General features: G+C 40.2%; 1 protein-coding gene across 1 annotated transcript in view; it reads left to right on the forward strand.

The window, feature by feature from the left end:
- LOC115220710 overlaps positions 1-24,869 on the forward strand; it is a 29,862-nt gene extending 4,993 nt beyond the window's left edge. Inside the window, exons 2-8 of the mRNA XM_029790860.2 lie at positions 5,492-5,575; positions 7,570-7,779; positions 10,561-10,698; positions 13,065-13,125; positions 14,449-14,516; positions 18,339-18,433; positions 24,687-24,869. Of these exons, the coding sequence (XP_029646720.1) occupies positions 5,492-5,575; positions 7,570-7,779; positions 10,561-10,698; positions 13,065-13,125; positions 14,449-14,516; positions 18,339-18,433; positions 24,687-24,819 (789 nt within the window). The 3' untranslated portion in view covers positions 24,820-24,869. The remainder of the gene's footprint in view (positions 1-5,491; positions 5,576-7,569; positions 7,780-10,560; positions 10,699-13,064; positions 13,126-14,448; positions 14,517-18,338; positions 18,434-24,686) is intronic.
- Positions 24,870-27,094: the final 2,225 nt, after the last annotated feature.

The raw sequence follows: 27,094 nt of genomic DNA on the forward strand, positions 1-27,094 counted from the left end.
AGCATTGCTTATCACTTTTCCACCCTCTCTAAAAATCTTGGGCTTCGTACTTGCCTGGAAATAGAAAGAAGCCACTTACAGATATATATATATATATATATATATATATATAATCGGTGGCAAATAATAATAAGAATTAAAACTGCATACCAGTATATATATAAAACAGAATTATTAGTGATGGATTATCGATCCTGGCAAAATACTGATTATGAACTTTGCTAACAACATTGCTTAGATTAGTAAAGAACTACATATATGTATGTATGCATGTGTGTGTATGTATGTGTGTGTGTATGTATGTATGTGTGTGTGTATGTATATGTGTATGTATGTATATGTATATATATGTATGTATGTGTGTGTATGTGTATCTGTATGTATATGATGAGCATGGGAAGTGAACTTCAAAAGAATGCTAATGATTATATGATGGGCTTCTTTCAGTTTCCCTTTAGCAAATCCACATACAAGACTTTGATTAGCTTGGGGGCTACAATAGAAGACACTTACACAAGGTACCACGCAGTGGAACTGAACCTGAAACTATGTAACTAGGAAGCAGACTTCTTAACCACACAGCCATGTCTGCACTCCTCTCTAAAGCACAAACCATTGAACAATAAAACAGTAAACAGACAACATGGTTGATATTCTGCTCAACTTGGCTACAATTACTGTTCTGAATCTATTTTCATTCTGGACGCTATCCAATCTGTCCTGTAACTATATAATGGGTAATCAATATTTTTGTATTGATTCACCTTGGATCGGTTCTCTGGTGTTATAAATACGAGTGCAAACACCATTTTTGGCTTGTGGATGGCTCGTTTCATTTTGTTCATACGTAGGAATTGTGACGCTGGGGAAATGTGAGTCAGGTACGATTTGTCAGCTCTGTAATATGCATTGACATGAATGGTGGTGGGGGTGTAGTTTAGTTGGAAGTATTTCTTGGGTGTTGGCCAGTAGGTGCAGAAGAGGAAGCTATATTTCTAGCAGCGTTGTCGTAATCGTTTGCTTTAATGTCCACCTTTGTGTGCTTGCATGAGGCAGGTTTTCTACGACCAGGTTCTCTTTGTTGTGAATCCTTACCTGTTTCAAAACAAAGTAATATTTCTCCTTGATCGGACATATTTTCACAGAGATAGGAAACGAATGACACTGCTTGTATGACAGTGATGCTCATTTACAACAAATCGCACACTGTCAAGACAAGGAGGCAAAAATGCACGCATGGATGGGGATAGCTGTGTAAAGAAGTGCCAGTCTCTAAGTGTAGAGGGAACTTGTGGAAGAGGTAGATCCAGGAAGACATGGGATGAGGGGGTGAAGCATTTTCTTCGAAAGTGGGGTCTCACAGAGGTGATGACATGCGATTGTGACCTTTGGCGATTTGCTGTGCTTGAGAAAACTCATCAAACCAAATGAAATAGTTGTGGCCAGTGCCGGTGATTCAAACAGCATTCATGCAGATGACATATAAAAGCACCCGTGCTGGTGTCTCTTAGAAGGTGTCCACCCACTACACTCTACGGAGTGGTTGGCATTAGAAAGGGCATCCATCTGTAGAAACCAAGCTAAGTTCAGACTGGAGCCTGATGCAGATCTCTGGCTTAGCAGCTCCAGCCAAACCGTCTAATTCAAGCCAGCATGGACAATGGATGTTAAATGATGAGGAGAATGATATATGCTTGTACACACACACACACACACACACATATATATATATATATATATATATATATAAGAGGAGAAAATGGAGATTTGGAAGTTAATAATTGTTTATTATTAACGACTGAGGGTGAAGATGAACAATTATTAACTTCCCAGTCTCCATTTTCTCTTTTAAAGGAATATAAACCAAATGTTTTTTTTATAGATACCTATTATTTTAAGGAAATTCTTTCCCCTGAAATACTAGATATTGAACCAGTATTTCCTTGGATGAAACCATCCCTTCATGAGGTTAACACAACCTCTAATTAAATTCAAATATATCATCATCCATCATCATCCTCATTTAACGTCCGCTTTCCATGCTAGCATGGGTTGGACGGTTCAACTGGAGTCTGGGGAGCCCGAAGGCTGCACCAGGCCAGTCAGATCTGGCAATGTTTCTACAGCTGGATGCCCTTCCTAACGCCAACCACTCCGAGAGTGTAGTGGGTGATTTTATGTGCCACCGACACAGGTGCAAGACGAGGCTGGCGAACGGCCACGCTCGGATGGTGTTTTTTTTTATGTGCCACCGACACAGGTGCCAGACGAGGCTGGCAGGCGGCCACGCTCGGATGGTGTTTTTATGTGCCACCGACACAAGTGCCAGATGAGGCTGGCGAACGGCCACGATCGGATGGTGTTTGTTACGTGCCCACAGCACGGAGGCCAGTCGATGCGGTACTGGCTACGCCCACGTTCGGATGGTATTCTTGTGTGCCACCGGCACTGGTACCACAAAGATACAAATTCCATTGATGTTCATCTATTTTGATTTGGTTTGATTTTCACTTGCCTCAACAGGTCTTCACAACTGTCACACACTTGCCTCAACAGGTCTTCACAAGTGTCACATACTTGCCTCAACAGGTCTTCACAAGTGTCATAAGAAGGAAGGTATACACAGGTGGACTGACTACGTCCCAGGTAGGGGCCACGGGTTATGGCCTGACTAGTCTTGCCGGTCTTTGGATGGTGTTTTTATGTGCCACCAACACAGGTGCCAGATGAGGCTGGCGAACGGCCACGATCGGATGGTGTTTGTTACGTGCCCACAGCACGATGTGGTACTGGCTACCGCCACGTTCGGATGGTTTTCTTGTGTGCCACCGGCATTGGTACCACAAAGATACAAATTCCATTGATGTTCATCTATTTTGATTTGATTTGATTTGATTTGATTATGATTATGATTATCACTTGCCTCAACAGGTCTTCACAAGTGTCATTTGATTTGATTTGCACTTGCCTCAACAGGTCTTCACAAGTGTCATAAGAAGGAAGGTATGCACAGGTGGACTGACTACGTCCCAGGAAGGGGCCACGGGCTATGGCCTGACTAGTCTTGCCGGGTCTTCGGACAGGTGCCAGATGAGGCTGGCGAACGGCCACGATCGGATGGCGTATGTGCCCACAGCACAGGGGCCAGTCGATGCGGTACTGGCTACAGCCACGTTCGGATGGTTTTCTTGTGTGCCACCGGCACTGGTACCACAGAGATACAGATTCCATTGATGTTCATCTATTTTGATTTGTTTTGATTTTTTGATTTGTTGATTTTCACTTGCCTCAACAGGTCTTCACAAGTGTCACAAGAAGGAAGGTATGCACAGGTGGACTGACTACGTCCCAGGTAGGGGCCACCACGATCGGATGGTGTTTGTTATGTGCCCACATCACAGAGGCCAGTCGATGCGGTACTGGCTACGGCCACGTTCGGATGGTTTTCTTGTGTGCCACCGGTACTGGTACCACAAGATACAAATTCCATTGATGTTCATCTATTTTGATTTGGTTTGATTTTCACTTGTCTCAACAGGTCTTCACAAGTGTCACACACTTGCCTCTGCCTCAACAGGTCTTCTCAAGTGTCACACACTTGCCTCTGCCTCAACAGGTCTTCACAAGTGTCACACACTTGCCTCAACAGGTCTTCACAAGTGTCACACACTTGCCTCAACAGGTCTTCACAAGTGTCACACACTTGCCTCAACAGGTCTTCACAAGTGTCATAAGAAGGAAGGTATGCACAGGTGGACTGACTACGTCGCTGGGTCTTCGGATGGTGTTTTTATGTGCCACCGACACAGGTGCCAGATGAGGCTGGCGAACGGCCACGATCGGATGGTGTTTGTTGTGCCCACAGCACGGAGGCCAGTCGATGTGGTACTGGCTACGGCCACGTTCGGATGGTTTTCTTGTGTGCCACCGGTACTGGTACCACAAAGATACAAATTCCATTGATGTTCATCTATTTTGATTTGGTTTGATTTTTTGATTTTCACTTGCCTCAACAGGTCTTCACAAGTGTCACATATATAATATATATGTATGTATATATATGTATGTATATATGTATGTATATATATGTATGTATGTATTTATGTATATGTATGTATGTATATGTATGTATATATATGTATGTATATATATGTATGTATGTATATATATGTATGTATGTATATCTATGTATGTATATATATGTATATATTTCCGTTTTTGATTTTACTTTACTCTCCGCCTACCAAATCCATTCACTAAGCTTTGATTGACCTAGTGTGTAGGTGAACTTGTCCAAGGTACCATGCAGTGGATTTGAACCCCAAACCACCTGGTTAGGAAGGTGTGCATATCAAAATTAGCATTTGAATGACTTAGTGGTTAGAATGCTTGACTCACAAACCTAAGGCCGTGAGTTCCGTGTGCTGTGTCCTTGAGCAAGACGCTTTATTTCACATTGCTGCGTTCCACTCAGCTGGAAAAAATGAGTAAACCTGCGATGGACTGGCACCCCATCCAGGAGGGGAATATATATTCCATGGAGACCAGCAAACCAGCCCTTATGAGTCAGTGTCACTCAGGAAGGAAAACGTTGCGCCCCCCCCTTTTTTTTATTTTGAAAATTTTGTTGTTAGGTGTAGGAGTGGCTGTGTGGTAAGTAGCTTGCTTACGGACCTCATGGTTCCGGGTTCAGTCCCACTGTGTGGCACCTTGGACAAATGTCTTCTACTATAGCCTCGGGCCAACCAAAGCCTTGTGATTGGATTTGGTAGATGGAAACTGAAAGAAGGCCGTCGTATATATGTGTGTATATATGTATGTGTGTGTGTATATATATATGTTTGTGTGTCTGTGTTTGTCCCACAAACATTGCTTGACAACTGATGCTGGTGTATTTACATGCCTGTAATTTAGCGGTTCGGCAAAAAGACACCAATAGAATAAGTACTAGGCTTACAAAGAATAAGTCCTGAGGTCGATTTGCTTGACTAAAGGCCGTACTCCAGCATGGCCACAGTCAAATGACTGAAATGAGTAAAGGAGTAAAAGAGTTAATTAAATTTTTTTTTTTTAAATCAGTTTAAAATCTGGACTGTCCAAAGTTTTGTCTTCGATCTCAGCAACTGACCATTAAATGTGTTTATGGGGAGACAGATATTGAAAAACGTCAATAAGTCTGACTGACTAACAAAGAGAGTACAAGGTAGTCATGAGGTGTGCTAAAAATAACAGCTAATTAGCCTTTACATCATGCACCAAAAAAAGATTTTTTGTGGGGACAGGGTTTGCATAATTGTATGAATTCCCTTGTATATAACATAAATTTGCAAAAGTTTTGTGAAAATTCCCAAAAAGTAGAAAAGCTATGAGAAGGTTATATGGCATACTAAAAGCAAAATTCCACCATCCAGTTTGATCCTTGCTCACAATTTTCTCTCTCCATTAGAAATAATCACACCACTCATTTCTGTATTTGTTTTACTATCACCAGGTCATCTTTCTAGTGAACATCTATTCAGTGAAAACAGCATGTTTACGTGATCGAGCCCGGATAGTTCGCGAAATACTTCGCAAGGTAAGTCTTTTTTGAAAAATACTTGCTTCAGTTTGTGGTGAATTATGAACAGAAACGTACATCAGTATGGTTGTATGATTGTGATTAGTTACAGGGATGTCCACTGCTACATCATGGCTGGGGTAACATTGTCTACAGTTGTGATTAATTTCTGCAGTGTCTGCAGCTCAGGTGATTGGAGCACAACTCTGTACAATTGCAATTAGGCACTGCATTGTACAAACAGTCCTCAGAAAATTTCAAAGAAGCCATCATGCCCTTAGTGAGGTCAATGAAAATGTTGCATAAGACCAACATTTTTTCCTCACATTTCTCCTGAAACTGGTTATAAAATATGAAGTCCCTTTTATTGGGTTGGTGCATAAATATTGCAGCTTTTTTTTCAATAAATTTTATTCAACAAAACCAATAACAGCATTTAACAAAAACATCTTTAAATGATTATTCCAAGGTATATTCACCATCTCCTTCAATTTCTGCTTGGCGTTTTGTTTAAATTTTTTGTTGAATAAAATTTATTGGGGAAAAAAAGCCGCAATAATGCACCAACCTAATAAATGTGTCAGAACAAAGCTATTGGGTTGTCCAGAAAGTTCGTACCGATTTATAGTAGCTTACCTTTCGACTTATTTTAGAACATGGTTGAGTCCATAAAATAGGATTTGACTACGCGTCCATTTAGAGCACAGTTTAAGCTATCTTTTCGTGGAAGAAGGTTTATGTTCCTGTAACCTGTGTTAATTCTGTAACCCTTTAAAATGGAAGATAAAAAAGTTCATTTTCGGAACTTGATGCTTTGGGAACCAGACAAAAATTGCTGCAGCTTGGCTGAGATCTGTTACCCCACCCTCCATATTCACCAGATATTGCTCCTACGGATTTCCACTTATTCAGGTCTCTGCAGAATAGTCTTAATGGTAAAAAGTTCAATTCCTTGGATGACGTAAAAAGATACCTTGATGAATTCTTTGCCATGAAACCACCTCAATTCTGGGAAGAGGGTATTTTCAAGTTAAGGGAAAGATGGAGATGCATTGTGCAACAAAATGCTTCATATTTGGTTGATTAAAAATGTAATGGCAAGTATTTATTGACCTTTTTCTTTCCTTCAAAAATCGGCATGAACTTTCCGGACAACCCAATACATCCCCTGAGTCCTGCCAACATGGGAAAGTTAATGTGAAATGGCATTGCTGCTGATTGTGCATTAATATGTGGATGACCTTGTTGAACTGCTTGCATGTTGGACAAAATGCTTAACAGTTCTTCTGGCTCTTTATGTTCTGAGGTCAAACACTGCCAAAACCAACACTGTCCGTCATCCTCCTTCGGAGTTGATAAAATACGTAACAATCAAGATTTGTGGTCAATGTAATTGAGTTGCCCACTTCCCTCAACACTACTGATCTTGTGCTAAAATTATTATCATTATTATTATTATTATTAAGGTGGCAAGCTGGCAGAATTGTTAATGTGCTGGGCGAAATGCTTAGCAGTATTTCATCTGCCACTACGTTCTGAGCTCAAATTCTGCTGAGGTCCACTTTGCCTGTCATCCTTTCGGGGGCGATAAATAAATTACCAGTTGAGTACTGGAGTTGATGTAATCTCCCCCACCCCCCACCCAAATTCAAACCTTGTGCCTATAGCAGAAAGGATTATTATCATTATCATTATTATTATTAAGGCAGCAAGCTGGCAGAATCGTTAGCGTGCTGGACAAAGTGCTTAGTGGTATTTCTTCTGCCGCTATGTCCTGAGTTCAAATTCCGCTGAGGTCGACTTTGTCTTTCATCCTTTCAGAGACGATTAAATAAGTCCCAGTTATGCACTGGGTCGATGTAATCAACTTAATCCCTTCCCCCAAATTTGAGGCCTTGTGCCTATAATAGAAAGGATTATTATTATTAGTGAAAGGGGAATAGTGGTGATTGCTGTATTTTACCATATTGTTTCTTCTGCTTTCATTTTTCTTTTTCTTTTTTTTCCTCCAGAGAATCTTCAAATCTTTCAAAGACACCAAAGTTGACATGCCATATTCCTGCCCATTCACAGAAGAGCGAGATGTCTACATTATACAAGAACGGCAGAAATATATGAAGTCTTTAACCAAATGGCATTGCTCCTTCTGTGGCAAAGAATTCTATGGAGAAAACTATCTCGACAAACACTTTGATAACAGACACCCACAATATGTCCGAACGGCAAGTTATTTTCATTTTTTTGTTTCTTTACCATTTTTCCGTTTTAGAACTGATAAAAAATAATTCATGTATGACGACGGACTTGGTAAACACCCACAAAGTTATCAACCACCTCACCAACAACAACACTGAACACCTTTTTGATCTCCATGTGTCTAACACACGTGGACATGCCTACAAAGTCAGAAAACAACACAGCTCCCATGACTTTCGGAAACATTTTTTCACGCTCAGAGTTGCTGAAGCATGGAACAAACTGCCTGCGTCAGTTGTTGACTGCCATGACACTGCATCCTTTAAGGCCCTCATGCTTTCCGAAATCTGCCGAAACTACACCTGATTATATATACACTTTAGATGAGTTGTAGTGCACCTGAGCACTGTACACAATTATTATTATTATTTTATATAGGCAGAGGCATGGCTTCTGTGAGTAAGAAACTTGGATCTTTACCTTTTGACCGACAGATTTTTAAAATAACTACAACTTCAACGTGAAATATCTTCATAAATATAAGTTTTTCTCAAAAATGCTAAGAGTAAAATATGTTTTATATGACATGTATTACCAGTGTCTGAAGTTTGAAAGTGTTTAGTTACCAAAAATTATTTTTTAAATCTGTAGGTCAAAAATTAAAGATCCAGAAACTTGCTTTCAAAGCACATGGTTTTGGGTTCAGTCCCACTGAGTGTCACCTTGGATAAGTACTTTCTATTATAGCCTTGGGCTAACCGAAGCCTTTTGAGTGGATTTGGTAGAGCGAAACTGAAAGATGCCCATCATGTGTGTATCCTTAGTTTGAAGTCATGTGATAGTTGTAAATGATTATCACTGTCATACAATCGGTGTCATTCAGCGAGAATATGTCTGGTCATGGGACAATACTACCTTACTTGGAAAGGCTGCAAGCTGGCAGAATCGTTAGCATGCTAAACAAAACTCTTAACGACATTTCACCCGTTTTGTGTTCCATGGTCAAATTCTGTCAAGATCCATTTTGCCTGTCATCCTTTCGGTGTTGATAAAATGTCTACTAGTTAAACATTGGGGGTTTGATGTAATCGACCCCCCCCACCTCTGAAATTGTTGGCTTCGTGCTAAAATTTGAAATCAGCATTATCTTGCTTTGGACACAGGTAGGTACCCCCAAAATAAACTCTGTCCAACCCATGCAAGCACAGAAAAGTGGACATTGAAGATGATTAGGAAGAGCACTAGCATAGCTAGAGTGTGTGCCACCCGGGGCAGCCCTTGTTTGTTGACCCCAGACCCCACAAAAAGCACATATTCCCTACAGCAGACCCAAAAGTGGTGCCCCGTTAAAAGTGCCACCCAAGGCAGACTGCCCACCACTACCCCCAAGCTACGCTAGTGATGAGGAGGAATAGAACTGTAGTAATTAGTTATTCAGGTGTAGATGCAGCTTTGCGAACTTTGTAACCACATGGTTTCAGGTTCAGTCCTACAGTCTGACACCTTAGGCAAGTTTCCTTTTTTTTTTTATAGCCTGGATGAGGATGAATGATCGATGCTTTTCTGAGTGAAATTTTTGTTGACCAAATGTAGAATATTTTGTTCTTTTATCTTTTACTTATTTTGATCATTAGACTTTACTCACACTGGGACACCATCTTGGAGGGTTTAATCTAACAAATTCACCCCCAGTACTTATTTTTTAAGTCTGTAACTTATTCTATTGATCTCTTTTACTGAACAGCTAAATTACAGGGACATAAATAAACCAACACCATTCATTAAGCAGTGAGTGGAAACAAACACACAGTCATACACCAATGTGTGTGTGTGACCAATGCTGGACACCTTTTTGTTCCTCAATACTATGCCCCCCCATCTCCATCCACCCCAGTTGAGGGGGCGTGGTATGCAAGTTATTTGGTGACCTCACTGCTGCTGGTCCCACATAAAATGCACCCAGTTCACTCTGTAAAGCAGCTGACATTAGAAAGGGCACCCAGCCATAAAAGCCAAAACAGACAGCAGAGCTTGGTTTAGTCTTCTGTTCCTGTCAAACTGTCCAACCCATGCCAGTATGGGAAATTGAATTTAAATGATGAAGATGACTATAATATAATATATATAATAGGCACAGGTGTGGCTGTGTGACAAGAAGTTTGCTTTCCAATCTCGTGGTTCCTGGTTCAGTCCCACTGCATGGTACATTGGGCAAGTGTTTTTTACTATCACCTCAGGCTGACCAAAATCTTGTGAATGAATCTGGTAAATCGAAACTGAGAGAAGCCTGTCATATATGTGTATGTCTATATATACCAGTGTCACGCAAATGGCACTTCTGCTGGTGGAATGTAAAAGCACCCATTACACTCTCGGAGTGGTTGGTGTTAGGAAGGGCATCCAGCTGTAGAAAACCATGCCAAACCAGACTGGAGCCTGGTGCAACCTTCCAGCTTGCCATCTCTGGTCAAACCGTCCGACCCATGCTGGCATGGACAATGGACATTACTCTGTGTCTGTTTGTCCCCTACTACCACTTGACAACTGGTGTTGGTGTGTTTATGTCCCCGTAACTTTGCAGCTCAGCAAAAGAAACTGATAGAATAAGCACCGGGCTTAAACAAATAAGTGCTGGGGTTAATACATTCGACTAAAAGTCCTTCAAGGCGATGCTCCAGCATGGCTGCAATCTAACCAGTAAGAGGTAAAAGAGGAAAAAAAAAAAACCCCTAAAAGATGAAGAAACCAAAAGCTACATGTTTGTATTAAAGTGATGTCCCTGATAAGAGCCAGGATTTATTTTGCAGGGGAATGACTCGGTGTGTCTGGCAGACTATTGTGATGTCTTCCGTTGTGAAATCCTTTCTGGTGCTCTGGAACCAAATTATTGGGACATGGCATTGTGTCTTGAAGATGACATGTTTGAGCTTCAACAGAAATGTATGGTAAGTAACATTCTTGTATTGCAATTAGGCTGTTGTTTAACAAACATCAGGTCAGCCCTCCTTGAGCAGATTTTGGATCAGCCTTCCCAGCCATGACCATCCATTCTATGTTTAAGATTATTTATACCATAGGAATTAGAACTCAGTGTGCAAGCCACATTAATCTCCCTTATTCCTCTATTCTGATTAATCTCCCTTATCCCCCTGTCCTGATTAGTTTCCCTTATCCCCCCTGTCCTGATTGATCTCTCTTGTCCCCCTGTCCCGATTGATCTCCCTTGTCCCCCTGTCCCAATTGATCTCCCTTATTCCAGTGTTTCCCTCGGCTGTAAGACAGTTGGGGTTGGGCATGCAAGAGCGTGGGTTGTGAAAATTTTTGCAAGTGACTTGAGCGCACACTTGTCGACCCTAAGCCTATCTTTGGATATTGTAATGAAAAAAACATTGCCATGCAATATGTATTCTTAAGCCATTGGAATTGATGTAGCTACAACCAGTCAGTGTACTGAGTCCAGTGTCTGCATTTGTTAGGCATTTGTTTCTGTCTCAATATCTATTATCCAAGAGAATTATTGATTCTTTTTTCTTCGTCTTATCTGGTTGAATGTGGATTCAGTGCAATTGACAATTTGCTGGAAGCCAAGAGAAGCCGGCTTGGAATTACAAAACGTGGTGATTTACGGTTGAGGTTAACAAAATTGTCTCCTTGAATCAAAGAACTGTGCCGTATGCACCAGACACAGGGTTCTCACTAAATGAGCTGAGGTATCCATCAACCAGGTAGTTGAATTAAAAATCATGTTTCTATATTAAAAAAACAAAATTTATGGACACCAGAGTTTTTAATGTGGGGCACTGCAAAATTTGTTATTAAAATGTGGGGCACCGGAGAAAATGGTTGGGAAACACTGCTCTATTCCAATAAATCTCCCTTATTCCTCTATTCTAATCAATTTCCCTTATTCCTCTATTCCAATCAATCTCTTTTATTCTTCTATTCTGATCAACCCCCCCTTATTCCTCTATTCCGATCAATCTCCCTTATTCCTCTATTCCGATCAATCTCCCTTATTCTTCTATTCCAATTGACCTCCCTTATTCTTCTATTCCAATTGACCTCCCTTATTCTTCTATTCCAATTGACCTCCCTTATTCTTCTAGTCCGATCGCCCTCCCTTATTCTTCTATTCCGATCGCCCTCCCTTATTCCTCTATTCCGATCGTCCTCCCTTATTCCTCTATTCCGATCGTCCTCCCTTATTCCTCTATTCCGATCGACCTCCCTTTCAATTAATTTTCAAAAATCGTTTAGAATTTTGATAAATAACTTTGTTTCAATTAATTTTGAAAATAATCAAGAACTACAGAGAATAACTTGGCCCTTTTTAAGCTGGTGTTTGGAACATAACATGAAATTTTGATGAAAGATTTTGCTCCAACTGGCGCCTGTGCCAGTAGCATGTAAAAAGCACCATCCGAACGTGGGTGATGCCAGTGCTGCCTGACTGGCACCCGTGTAGGTGGTACGTAAAAAGCACCCACTACACTCTTGGAGTGGTTGGCGTTAGGAAGGGCACCCAGCTGTAGAAACATTACTAGATCAGATTGGAGCCTGGTGAGGCCTCCTGCCTTGCCCGTCCCCAGTCAAACCATCCAACCCATGTCAGCATGGAAAACGGACGTTAAGTGATGAGGATCATCATCACTTTAACCCTTTTGTTACCATATTTCTGTTGAAATACCTTGCTTTTACTTGAATTAATTTTTAAAATAATAATTTAGTAAAATAAATTGATATTATTAACCTCATGTTTGGACCACAAATTGACATGATTTTAAATCACTTTTAACCTTTTAGTATTTAAACCGGCCATATCCGGCCAAAATAGTTAATCTGTTTTATGTTCAAACTGACCAGATCCAGGCCCTCACACCTACCCTACAATGTTATTCTACATGAAGTAATTACACCATCAAGATCTTGAAGATATGAGATAATGCATGATTAATTCAAATCAATGGGAATCAATAGGCATTATATTTGATTGAATAATCTGAACACTAAAGGGTTAAACAGGGTCTTTGAGTCAAAGGACCATGAACTGCCTCATTAGGAAACCTCCATTTGTCAAAGCATTAAAATCCACTTCTGCGACATAAGTTTATTCAGTTCTATCAAATCTCTGAACCAATTTTCTACCATTCCACACAACACCAAATTTGATTTCTTCATTAACTGCTTTTCTGTTTTTTTGGCTTGTTTTTTGTTTTTCTCCATTTTATGATTATTATTTTTAAAATTCCAAGAAAAAATGCCCAGGATTTTTCTGTTTGACTTTTTACAATTATTTTATTTCCACTTCCAGGAAGTAATCAAAGAATGCATCCCCTCCACAGCATCTACAAATTCATCAAGACATATTCAAGGTAAATTTGTCGGGGGTTTTTTTTTGTGTGTTTTTTAAGTCAAAATGGCTTTGTTCATTAATGTTATTAACTTTAATTAACTTTATTAGAGAATTAGCATTAGTTAATGTTATTGAGGGGTTAAGCTGGCAAAATCATCCGCATACTGGACAACATACTTCACTGCATTTCTCGTGGCCTTACAAATGTGAGCTGAGTACTCCACAGACATATTGGGTTGTCCAGAAGGTTTGTGCTAATTTATAGTAGCTTACCTTTCGACTTGTTTTAGAACATGGTTGAGTTCATAAAATAGGATTTTACTACACCTCCATTTAGTGCACAGTTTAAGCTATCTTTTCCTTAAAATCCTTAAAAATCCTTAAAAATGTTTTAGCCCGAAGGCCGCGGCCATGCTGGGGCACCACCGCTGTAAGGTTTATGTTCCTATAACCTGTGTTAATTCTGTAACCCTTTAAAATGGACAATAAGAAAGTTCATTTTTGGCACTTGATGCTTTGGGAACCAGACGAAAATTGCTGCAGCTCGGCTGGGATGTGTTACCCAACCCTCCATATTCACCAGATATTGCTCCTTCGGATTTCCACTTATTCAGGTCTCTGCAGAATAGTCTTAATGGTAAAAATTTCAATTCTTTGGATGACATGAAAAGATACCTTGATGAATTCTTTGCCATGAAACCACCTCAATTCTGGGAAGAGGGTATTTTCAAGTTAAAGGAAAGATGGAGACGCATTGTGCAACAAAATGGTTCATATTTGGTTGATTAAAGGATTTTAAGGAAAAAATGTAAAGGCAAGTATTTATTGACCTTTTTCTTTCCTTTAAAAATCGGCACAAACTTTCCGGACAACCCAATATATACCCTTAACGTAGTTCTCAGGGAGATTCAGTATGACACAGAATGTGACAAAGCTGGCCCTTTTGAATTACTGGTACAACTCAATTTTGCCAGTTGAGTGAATTGGAGAAATGTGAAATAAAGTGTTGCTGGGAATCCAACTCCTGACCTTGCAACAGTAAACCAAATACCCTGACCACTAAGCTACGGGGCTTCACATAACGGTGACCATACAACTCCACCAGGAGTTAATGTACAAGGCAAGTTTACAAATATTAGCAGGAAGATATAAGGTGAGAAATAGTTCTGCCTGACTGGGGAACATTGAGCTCTCAATGGCCCAAGAAGAAACACTGACAGATCTTGTATCACAGGGACCCAGTGAATCGGGCAGAACAAAACTGATATAAAAGCAATGGTGATTAAAGAGGTGGAGAGCCATGACTGATGAGGATTCATTTATGTTTTCTATTTATTCCCAGATGTGTTTTCCAATGAAGTTTGCTCATTCTTAGATTGCCGCCGTTACTGGGAAGCACCATTTCCTCAAGTAAGTAATCCTGTTGTTGTTGTTATTATTATTGAAGGCAGCGAGCTGGCAGAATCATTAGCACGCCGGGCGAAATGCCTAGCGGTATTTCGTCTGTCTTTACGTTCTGAGTTCAAATTCCGCCGAGGTCGACTTTGCCTTTCATCCTTTCAGGGTCGATTAAATAAATACCAGTTACACACTGGGGTCGATGTAATCAGCTTAATCCGTGTGTCTGTCCTCTCTGTGTTTAGCCTTTTGTGGGTAGTAAAGAAATAGGTATTTCATCTGCCGTTACATTTTAAGTTCAAATTCCGCCAAGGTCGACTTTGCCTTTCATCCTTTCAGGGTCGATTTAATAAGTACCAGTTACGCACTGGGGTCGATGTAATCGACTTAATCCGTCGTTCTGTCCTTGTTTGTCCTTTCTGTGTTTAGCCCTTTGTGGGTAGTAAAGAAATAGGTATTCCATCTGCCATTACATTTTGAGTTCAAGTTCTGCCAAGGTCGACTTTGCCTTCATCCTTTTGGAGTCGATAAATTAAGTACCAGTTGCATACTGGGGTTGATCTAATCGACTGGCCCCCTCCCCCAAAATTTCAGGCCTTGTGCATATAGTAGAAAGGATTATTGTTATTATTCGTAAGGTGGCAAGCTAGTAGAAACGTTAGCACACTTAGCAGTATTTCGTCTGTCTTTACATTCTGAGTTCAAATACCGCCAAGGTTGACTTTGCCTTTCATCCTTTCAGGGTTAAGTAAGTACCAGTTGCGCACTGGGATTGATGTATTCGACTTAATCCCTCCCCCCCACCCAAAAAAAATTTCAAGCCGTGTGCCTACAGTAAAAAGATTTATTATTGGTGGTAAGCTGGTTGAATCATTACCCCAGCAGGCAAAATGCTTAGCAGCATTTCGTCCATTATACATTCTGAGTTCAAATTCGGCCAAGGTCAACTTTGCATTTCATCCTCTCAGGGTCAATAAAATAAGTATCAGTTGAACATTGGGGTTGATATAATTGACGCATCCCCTCCCTGAAATTGCTGGCCTTGTGCCAAAATTTGAAACCATTATTATTATTATTATTATTATTATTATAAGAAGGAGGAGGAGGAGGGGGCAAGCTGGCAGAATCGTTAGCACACCAGACAAGGTGCTTAGTGGCATTTCATCCATCTTTATATTCTGATTTCAAATTCCACCGAGGTCAGCTTTGCCTTTCATCCTTTTGGGGTGGATAAATTGAGTATCGGTCATGTACTGGGGACGATGTGATCCAAACTCCACTGAAACTTGCTGGCCTTGTGCCAAAATAAAAAAATTTTATTTATTTATTTTTGTTTGTTTAGCAGTTTCACGTTTACATTTTGTTACATTTGCAGGCTTTTACCTTATCTTGTACCTCATTACTTGCAAAGCAGGGTCAGTACTAACTAGCTTTATCTTCTTGTGTACTTCATTAATTTAATAATAATAACGAAATTATTGTATACAGTGCTCAGGTGCACCACAACTTGTCAGAAAGTACGTATAAAGTACATGCAGTAATGTACAAATGTCTGGAAAGCGAACAATGTATGAGTCAGATACATGCTTGTGTGTGTATGGAGGGGAGAAAATCAGGTGTAGTGTTGGCGAATCTCAGAAAGCATGGAAGTTTTGAAGGATGCAGTGCTCCGACAACTAACAACCGATGCCGGCAGTTTGTTCCATGCTTCAGCAACTCTCAGCGTGAAAAAATGTTTCCTAAAGTCATGGGAGCTGAGCTGTTTTCTGACTTTGTAAACATGTCCACGGGTGTTAGACGGGTGGAGTCTGCTTTAGAAAGCAGAAAAAGTTATAATTAACTTCAACTACAGGGTACAGCAAATAAAACCTCCAAAAATTAACTGTTCTTGACCAACACTTCAACAGCAAATATACATCGTGCCCCTGTTCTATTTATGATGCTAGCTACAAAAGGAGAGAATGGTAAAACATTAGCTCTATGAAGACTTCACTACCACCTGTCTATCTTCCATAGGGACTCATCAATGGCTGTGTAAAATATTGGAGATAATTCAGCCACATCCTATGAAAATAGCAGGAGAGGTACTTGCTAGATTATCTCCTCTTGTCCTTCATCAAATAGGAAATATGGAGGGTATTTTATCCTTCAAGGTGGCGAGCTGGCAGAAACGTTAGCACGCCGGGTGAAATGCTTAGCGGTATTTCGTCTGCCGTTGTGTTCTGAGTTCAAATTCCGCCAAGGTCGACTTCGCCTTTCATCCTTTCAGGTTCGATTAAATAAGTACCAGTTACACACTGGGGTCGATGTAATCGACTTAATACCTATGTCTGTCCTTGTTTGTCCCCTCTATGTTTAGCCCCTTGTGGGCAATAAAGAAGTAGGTATTTTATCCTTCAGATAGGTAAATTCTGTCACCTACGAACTTTATTTTGATGGTTGTTACACGATTTGAACTTACGACTGGTGGTTAATAGTGCAGCACCAAGGACTGGGATACACGTTTTTTAATGTCTCCAGAAATTCATCATCATTATCAAATTTGCTTCCCAACATGGTTCTGGGTTCAATCCCACTGCGTGGCACCTTGGGCAAGTGTCTTTTACTATAACTTCGAGCCGACTAAAGCCTTGTGAGTGGATTTGGTAGATGGAAACTGAAAGAAGCCCATTGCATATATATATATATATATATATATGTATACATATATATATGCTGTTTTTGTCTGTTTGTCGTCCCCCCCCCACTATCGCTTGACAACCAATGTTTGTGTGTTTACATCCCTGTAACGTAGCAGTTCAGCAAAAAGATACCAATAGAATAAGTACCAGGCTTAAAAAGAATAAGTCCTGGGGTCAATTTGTTCACCTAAAGGTGGTGCTCCTGCATGGCTGCTGTCAACTGACTGAAACAAGTAAAAGAATTATCATCCGTTTTCCTTGCTGGTATTTGGTGGATGGTTTGCCATGATCCAACGAGCCTGAGGACCACCTCAAGCTTCAATGTCAGCTATGACGTGGTTTCTATAGCTGGATTCCCTTCCTAATACCAACCACTTTACAGTGTGCCCCTGGGTACCTTTTTTTCCTGGCACCCACACTAGTGAGGTTGCCAAGTACCTCACAAGACAAGAAATTACCCTCTTCACTGTGTAGGAGCGGCTAATTGGCGTCCGTGCCAGTAGCACGTAAAAAGCACCATTCGAGCGTGATCGTTACCAGCGTCACCTTACTGGCACTTGTGCAGGTGGCACGTAAAAAAATACACTATTTGGGCGTGGCCATTGCCAGTACCGCCTTACTGGCCCTCATGTCGGTGGCACGTAAAAGCACCCACTACACTCATGGAATGGTTGGCGTTAGGAAGGGCATCCAGCTGTAGAAATTCTGCCAGATCAAGATTGGAGCCTGGTGCAGCCATCTGGTTTACTAGCCCTCAGTCAAATCGTCGACCCCATGCTAGCATGGAAAGCAGACGTTAAATGATGATGATACATTTGACAGGATAATCTGAACACTAAAGGAGGAAATACGTCTTTGATGTCATAGCAATTTATAAACTTTCAAAGGAACAGGAAATAGCTCTCTTTTTGGAACAGTGGATCTCAAAGCATGCATAAAGCTATAAATAATATGTAAATATTTGGATGGAAAACCATTTTGGATAGAAAAAGATGTGGGTTTCTGCCCAAAACCATTTTTCAATTCAACATTTCCATGCTATTATTTACATTCTTTGTGTGCTTCGAGATTCACTGTTCCTAAAAAGAAATATGTATGTTTTCTCTTACATTGTCTTAAAATTTCATTCAAAAGAGATCTTTTTTCTCTGCAGGGGGCCTCCATTGGAACAGCAGCGTACATTATAATGTCCGTGATTCTGGTGTTTTTCCTGAGTCTCTACTACTGCATAGCTTACCATTATTTTTAGTAAGTATTTCTCAACCTTTTTTTTTTGTTTTGTTTTGTTTTTTTGCATGCATGGTTGTGTGGTAAGAAGCCAGCTTTCTTCCCAACCACATAGTTCCCGGTTCGGTCCCACTGCATGGCACCTTAGGCAAATGTCTTCTTCTATAACTTTGGGCTGACCAAAGCCTTGTGAGTAGATTTGGTAGAAGGGAACTGAAAGAAGCCCACCATGTGTGTATGCATCTGTGTGTGTGTGTGTCTGTGTGTTTGTGTGTGTATATGTAAGTACATGGAAGCTGATACATAAATATTGGTGACCTGCAAGGACACAGTATTTCGTTGTGCAACTGTAATATACAACAAAGTATATTAAATGCTTTTATTAAGTCGATACTGTGTTCTACTGTGTTAGCAGTGCTATTAAATCACTTGTTAAGGTCATCTCTACAAATTTTCTATAGAAATTATAGCCACCACTGATTTTGTTAGGATGTTTCGTATCCAAGACGCCTGATATAAATGTGATAAAAGAAAAACGGGTAATGGGTATATGTGTCATGTTTCAGGAGTTTTTTGCTCTTTCGTCAGCACCCATCCAACCCATTAACTGTCCACAAACACATTGCTTAAATAGCCACAAAACATAGAAGCATAATGTATATTTTCCACTTAAAGGTGGCTAACTCCTAAGGGTGGATGCTACTGTAGCTTGTAGCCCCAGGAGGACACCTCCTCCAGCTGGCTATAGACACACTTTCTGTGCCCTGTCAGTATTTGCAAAGGGAAGCCATCCTTCCCCTCTTCAACCTGTATGATACACATGGACTCGAGTTTCTGGGTATTGACCCGTCATCAGCATGTGACAATTACTGGTTGCCGACGAAAAATAGGTTCCCGTTGCAAATATATATCCTTTTGTCTGCCTTTACGTTCTGAGTTCAAATTCCACTGAGGTCAACTCTATCTTTCATCCTTTCAGAGTCAATAAATTAAGTACCAGTTGCATACTGGGTCAAAATAATCAACTGCCAAATTTTCGGCCTTGTGTCTAGAGTAGAAAAGATGTGTATTTCCTGAAACAACTGACAGCATGCTTAATGCTATTCATTTTTTTATTTGTTTGTCATTTGACTGCAGCCATGCTGGAGCACCGCCTTTAATCGAAGAATTCAAACCCAGGTCTTATTCTTTGCAAACCTAGTACTTATTCTATCGGTCTCTTTTGCCAAACCGCTAGGTTACGGAGTCGCAAACACACCAACATCGGTTGCCAGGCGATGTTGGGGGACTAACACAGACACACAAACATACACACACATATATATATGACGGGCTTCTTTCAGTTTCCATCCACCAAATCCACTTAAAAGGCTTTGGTCAGCCCGAGACTATAGTAGAAGACACTTGCCCAAGGTGCCATGCAGGTGGACTGAACCAGGAAACATGTGGTTGGTAAGCAAGCTTCTTTACCACACAGCCACACCTGTACCTATTCTATATTTCTGAGATGAGTAATTATGTACATTATTTACAATGGACGGATAGGTATCCTCACCTGGTTTGTTATCACAACATTTTGGCTGATGTACTCCCCAGCCTTCATCAGGTGTTCTGGTGGGATTTCAAACCCAACCCTTTTATTTGACCAATGGGGTACACTGTTCTCATTCCATAATATGAAGAGAAAAATAACATCAGCAACATTACCTTAGGAATTAGAATAGAGTACCTCATTAGTTTGAAATTCCACCAGAACACCTGATGACGGGTGGAGAGTACACCAGCTGAAATGTTGTGGTAACAACAAACAAGATGAGGACACCTCTCCAGCCTTTGTAAATGATAGCATGTGTGTGTGTGTGTGTGTGTAGCAACAACCTTTTCCTACTCCCACTTTCTCGACTAACACAGACACACAAACATACACACACACATATATATATATACATCGTGATGTCGTGCAGCTATTGTTTACACTTCGCTCAGTGATTTATTATAGAGGTGTCGCATAACCATCGGTTAACGTCCGTTTTCCGTGCTCCAATTTTATAAAGTTTATTGTGAAGGCCTGTGAACTTGTAGCTAGAACATTGCCATCACAATCGCAGGTTTATGGTTTCAATTACCAGACCGGTAGTGCATTGTATTCTTGAGTGAAACTCTTTATTTCGTAGTGGTTGGGTTGACTCAGCGATAAATTGACAACCTTGCGATGAATAAGCGGCATGGTCGTTTGAGGCGGCGAGCTGGCAGAAATGTTAGCGTGCCGGGCGAAATGCTTAGCGGTATTTCGTCTGCTGCTACGTTCTGAGTTCAAATTCCGCCGAGGTCGACTTTGCCTTTCATCCTTTCGGGGTCGATTAAATAAGTACCAGTTACGCACTGGGGTCGATATAATCGACTTAATCCGTTTGTCTCCTCTGTGTTTAGCCCCTTGTGGGCAGTAAAGAAATAGGTCGTTTGAAAGCTACAACACTATGAGGAAGTACAGCATGACTAGTGATGTGTAACATCTGATAGTGCAGTTGATGCAGTAATACGATGATATGGTTTCTTATTACATTGGATATGTTGTATAGTTTGTCATACAACAGGTGCAGGAGTGGCCGTGTGGTAAGTAGCTTGCTTACCAACCGCATGGTTCCGGGTTCAGTCCCACTGCGTGACATCTTGGGCAAGTGTCTTCTACTATAGCCTCGGGCCGACCAAAGCCTTGTGAGTGGATTTGGCAGACGGAAACTGAAAGAAGCCCGTCGTATATATGTATGCATATGTGTGTGTGTGCCCCCCCCCCCAACATCGCTTGACAACTGATGGTGGTGTGTTTACGTCCCCGTAACTTAGCGGTTCGGCAAAAAGGACCAATAGAATAAGTACTAGGCTTACAAAGAATAAGTCCTGGGGTCGATTTGCTCGACTAAATGCAGTGCTCCAGCATGGCCACAGTCAAATGACTGAAACAAGTAAAAGAGTATTAGGTTGGGTGTAATGTTTTGCTAACATTCAGTGTTGATCCTATTAGGCTTGGAAGCAACGTCAGTTAAATATAATTCTGAGTAAGAATACGATTTGGTCGGCTGATTAATCACTTATGATCTGGAATTAGCACTACACTTCCAGAAACTTTTAATTAATGGTTTCTGAGTGAATTTTGTAGATGGAATCGATGTAGAAGCCGATTGTGGGTATGTGTGTTTTTAGATATATTTAAATATAAAAAGGCGCAGGAGTGGCTGTGTGGTGAGTAGCTTGCTCACCAACCACATGGTTCCGGGTTCAGTCCCACTGTGTGGCACCTTGGACAAATGTCTTCTACTATAGCCTCGGGCCGACCAAAGCCTTGTGAGTGGATTTGGTAGATGGAAACTGAAAGAAGCCCGTCATATGTGTGTTTATGTGTTTGTGTTTTCCCCTCAACATCACTTGACAACCGATGCTGGTGTGTTTACGTCCCCGTAACATAGCGGTTCGGCAAAAGAGACAAATAGAATAAGTACTAGGCTTACAAAGAATAAGTCCTGGGGTCAATTTGCTCGACTAAAGGCAGTGCTGCAGCATGGCTGCAGTCAAATGACTGAAACAAGTAAAAGAGTAAATATATTTTAAAGAAGATTGTTGTGTAAGTCCAGGAACAATGCAAGAAGGTACAAAGGAATCTACCAAAAGAGAAGAAAATAGAACAAGGTTGCAGTTTTACCTTGTGTTTCTATCTTTCAGGATGAAGACCCCTTCTTCAGGACATTCAGGAAAGTGGGAGTAGGAAAAGGTTGTTGCTACACACACACACACATGCTATCATTTGCAATGGCTGGAGAGGTGTCCTCATCTTGTTTGTTGTTACCACAACATTTCAGCTGGTGTACTCTCCACCCTTCATCAGGTGTTCTGGTGGAATTTCAAACTAATGGGGTACTCTGTTCTCATTCCTAAGGTAATGTTGCTGATGTTATTTTTCTCTTCATATTATGGAATGAGAACAGTGTACCCCATTAGTCAAATAAAAGGGTTGGGTTTGAAATCCCACCAGAACACCTGATGAAGGCTGGGGAGTACATCAGCCAAAATGTTGTGATAACAAACCAGGTGAGGATACCTATCCGTCCATTGTAAATAATGTACATAATTACTCATCTCAGAAATATAGAATAGGTACAGGTGTGGCTGTGTGGTAAAGAAGCTTGCTTACCAACCACATGGTTCCGGGTTCAGTCCACCTGCATGGCACCTTGGGCAAGTGTCTTCTACTATAGTCTCGGGCTGACCAAAGCCTTTTAAGTGGATTTGGTGGATGGAAACTGAAAGAAGCCCATCATATATATATGTATATATATATATATATATATGTTTGTGTGTCTGTGTTAGTCCCCCAACATCGCCTGGCAACCGATGTTGGTGTGTTTGCGACTCCGTAACCTAGCGGTTTGGCAAAAGAGACCGATAGAATAAGTACTAGGTTTGCAAAGAATAAGACCTGGGTTTGAATTCTTCGATTAAAGGCGGTGCTCCAGCATGGCTGCAGTCAAATGACTGAAACAAATAAAAAAAAGAATAGCATTAAGCATGCTGTCAGTTGTTTCAGGAAATACACATCTTTTCTACTCTAGACACAAGGCCGAAAATTTGGCAGTTGATTATTTTGACCCAGTATGCAACTGGTACTTAATTTATTGACCCTGAACGGATGAAAGATAGAGTTGACCTCAGTGGAATTTGAACTCAGAACGTAAAGACAGACAAAATACCTCTAAGCATTTCACCAAGCATGCTAACGTTTCTTATTTCTTTATTGTCCACAAGGGGCTAAACATAGAGGGGACAAACAAAAGGATTAATCGATTACCTCGACCCCAGTGTGTAACTGGTACTTTATTTATCGACCCCAAAAGGATGAAAGGCAAAGTCGACTTCGGCGAACTCAGAGCGTAAAGACAGACAAAATACTGCAAAGCATTTCGCCCAGCATCTTAACCATTCTGCCAGCTTGTCACCTGTTAGCATGCTAACGGTTCTGCCAGCTTGCCGCCTTAAAAAATACACACCTACTATGTCAGTATTTATGAATGTACAACTACTGTAGGTAGACCAGCCAGACCCAGTGAACCACACCACAGAGTCTGTGACTCCTCACCAAGCAGAGTCCTACCACTATCAAGTGACTGTAAAAATCTACTTAATTCTGCAGGCAATCCACTTGTGTGTGTTTGTACGAGCAAGTGTAAGGCGTAGGAGTGGCTGTGGGGTAAGTAGCTTGCTTACTAACCACATGATTCTGGGTTCAGTCCCACTGTGTGCCACCTTGGGCAAGTGTCAAATGACTGAAACATGTAAAAGAATATATACACAAGGAGGTGTTGAAATGTCCATGGCTTTAAGAGTATTGCGAAAGGCCTGGTTGGAGACCCCAGACTTCCGAGTTCTTTTGCAGGGCTTAGAAAAACTGAAGGGCTGCTGCCAATAAGTGTGTGAATCTGAGAGGAGAAGTAAATTCCCAATACTTGCTCAATCTACCAATCTCCTTCTGCAGTCTCATGAGACCTCCACTCACACTCTCTTCATCTTCGCCCACTCACTCTCACCTGAAGCAGCCATGTTTCCCTTTTAATGCAAGACTCCTTTTTCTGTCCCTCAATTCTACTCCCCACCACCTCAGATTAGGGATTTTGTCTCACAAGTTACTTGGTCACCTCACTGGTGCTGGTGCCACATAAAATACACCCAATTACACTCTCTAAAGAGGTGGGCATTTGGAAAGGCATTCAACCATGGAAACTACACTAAATCAGATAGTAGGGATTGGTTCAATATTTTGACTAGGCAGTTACTGAGGAAATGATGATATATATATATATATATATATATATGTGTGTATGTGTGTGTGTGACTGTGTCCGTGTCTCTTTGTCTTGACACTCTGTGATGTAAATGAAAGTCACTGTCACACAAGCAGTGTTGTGCATTTCCAATATTCTGCAAAAACATGTCTGGCCAAGGGGAAGATATTACCTTGCTTGGAAACAAGCAAGGGTCGGTGACAGGAAGGACATCCATCCATAGAAAATCTGCCTTAATAAACTCTATCCAACCCATGAAAGCATGGAAAAGTGAGCATTAAAAACGGTGATGTTCTTGAATGTAATTTCTTGGATTGTTTTTTTTTTACTTTATTTAATTAACCTCTCTTATTTCAAAAAACTTTTGGGGTTTTTTTTGTCTGTTCTTTCTGTCTCTCTTTAATCTTAACTAAATATTTTCTTCTTCTTCTTCCATTACATCAGCACTGACTCCTTTATCGACTACCAACCAATGGAATTTTCTAAAGGTGAACACGTTTACAACAACCCAACAACTTCCAATGTAAACATTCGCTACCGGCCGGCAACAAGGACTTTACAACATCCTCTTGTATGAAGAATACAAACTTAACAGACACACACACACACACACACACATTTTTTAAAAAGAAAAACAAAGAAATTGTTTTTGTTTTTTTTATCTAACACAAATACATAATTATTTTCACAGTAGAGAGACTGACTTCACCAAAGATTGCCAAAGTTTTGTTTTTTATACGTGTGAGTGATGCATACAAACATATATATATATATAGTTTCATCATTATCATTTTTCATCTCTGAGTTGGATGGGTCTCTATGGAACCACCAAGCTCTTGCCAGCATGGAAAAACAGATTTAAAATGATAATGTTCAATATATATATATATAATATATATATATATATCCACATATATATATCTCATTACTTTTATGCCCATGTCAGCATGTAAGGAGGATGTAAAAATGATGATGATCTATATATCGTTCATCCTTGTATTGTTCAGAGTTTCTGTCCTCCTTGGTGGATCAAGGACCATGTCTCATTTATACATTCCATTCTTGGGTTGCTTCTTTACCACGGATGCCCTGCTTATTACCAAACACTTTACAGAATGTACTGGGTGCATTTAGTCATGGCACCCACACTTGAGCTGTTACTTTTACCCCCAGGACAGCCTAAAGAGTCCTCTGTACTCCGTATTATTTCTGTTCATTTACCAAATGCTTCACAAAGTGTATTGGGTGCATTTTAATCTGATTCCAGCACCAGAGAGATTGTGTTGTCTGCAGCTAGACTAAGGAGTTCTCTGTATTGTATATTGTCTCCATTTGTTTGTTTGCCTGCATCTGGGGGTTGTCTTGTCCCTGGCAGATAGAATACAAAGAGTGTGATGAACTGGTGATAGGAGAGAGAGAGTGAAGGAAAGGAAAGGAAAAGAGTCATAGAAGAGAGGATGTGATAGGCAGCTACATAACAGTTGTTGGTAAGGAGATTGGATAGAAACAGAAAAAGTGGTGTGAAGTGAGAGGGAAGCTGGGTGATATGTATGTATTTTAGTGTCAGGGTATTGGTAATCACAGTAGGAAGTAACAGCTCAACCAAAAATCAAAGCTGTATCATAGACTTCCTTGGTTCACTAAGAATCAGAACGTCTTTCTCCAGTTCTTTTTCACACCTAAACCGATGGCTGATTTGCTGAGATACCAGGCTAAGTACATTGCAGCAGCATTTCCCAGGAACCCTAGGCTTCCTTTAGGTGTTTAAGACTTCCTCAAAAAATACCGATAAATAGGTTAGTCTTATGCAAATGTATTCTTGAGCTAATTTTGTGTTTAATTCAATGTTTGTAATTTTATTCTACTCTCACAGCATACCTTCTAAGGTAGGGGAAAATCTTGATATCTGTAGATGGTAAAGTAACCCTATGGGCAAAAGCAACCATTTAACCCTTTTGATACCAACCCACCCATGACCCCGTCCCCTGATTCCATGATACAAACTTTCTATTTCAAATTCTCTAAATTAAAACCTTTCTTCAAAATTTCATGTTAATTTATGTTCCAAACACCAGCTAAATAACGAGTTATATTAATGAATTCCTCGTTATTTTCAAAAGTTATATTAAATAATACAAAAAGGCAGTGTATATTTACAAGAAATATGGTAACAAAAGGATTAATAGAGAATTGTAGTGGGAGGGCAGTTTGATTTTTAAACTGGTTCTTGGTTAAGATGAAATTTTATAAAATTCCTTTGTGGTGTTCAATGGATTAATTTAGCAGTGCCAAATCTTTTAAAGATAGTTTTACAATTCACTTAATCTCTTACAAAATCTATGAAATTGAAAAGGGAAAATATTAACCCTTTTGATACTAAATCCACTTAAAGATCACTCTTGGTTCTGATACAAATTTCCAATTTTAAAGTCATATAAATTAAAATCTTCCATCAAAATTCCATGTTGATTTATATTCCAAACCCCAGCTAAATAATTACAAAGTTATTTTACTAAATTCTTCAATATTTTCACAATTTATTGAAACAGAGGCAGTGTATTTCAACAGACATGTTTTAGAAAAAAAGTCAATAACAAAGTTATTTTACTAAATTCTTCAATATTTTCACAATTTATTGAAACAATGGCAGTGTATATCAACAGAAATATGGTAACAGAAAAGTTAATAGTAATAGTTATTTTACTAAAGTTTTCACTATTTTCAAAATTAACTGAAACAACAGAGATATGGTAACGAAAGGGTTAATAAAGATTTATAATGATTTTTCATGTAGGGGTTCCTTGAGATATGGAATGTATTTTAAGGGTTCCTCAACCATAAAAAGGCTGGGA

The sequence above is a fragment of the Octopus sinensis genome, linkage group LG17 (genome assembly GCF_006345805.1).
Source record: "Octopus sinensis linkage group LG17, ASM634580v1, whole genome shotgun sequence".
Lineage (NCBI taxonomy): Eukaryota > Metazoa > Mollusca > Cephalopoda > Octopoda > Octopodidae > Octopus > Octopus sinensis.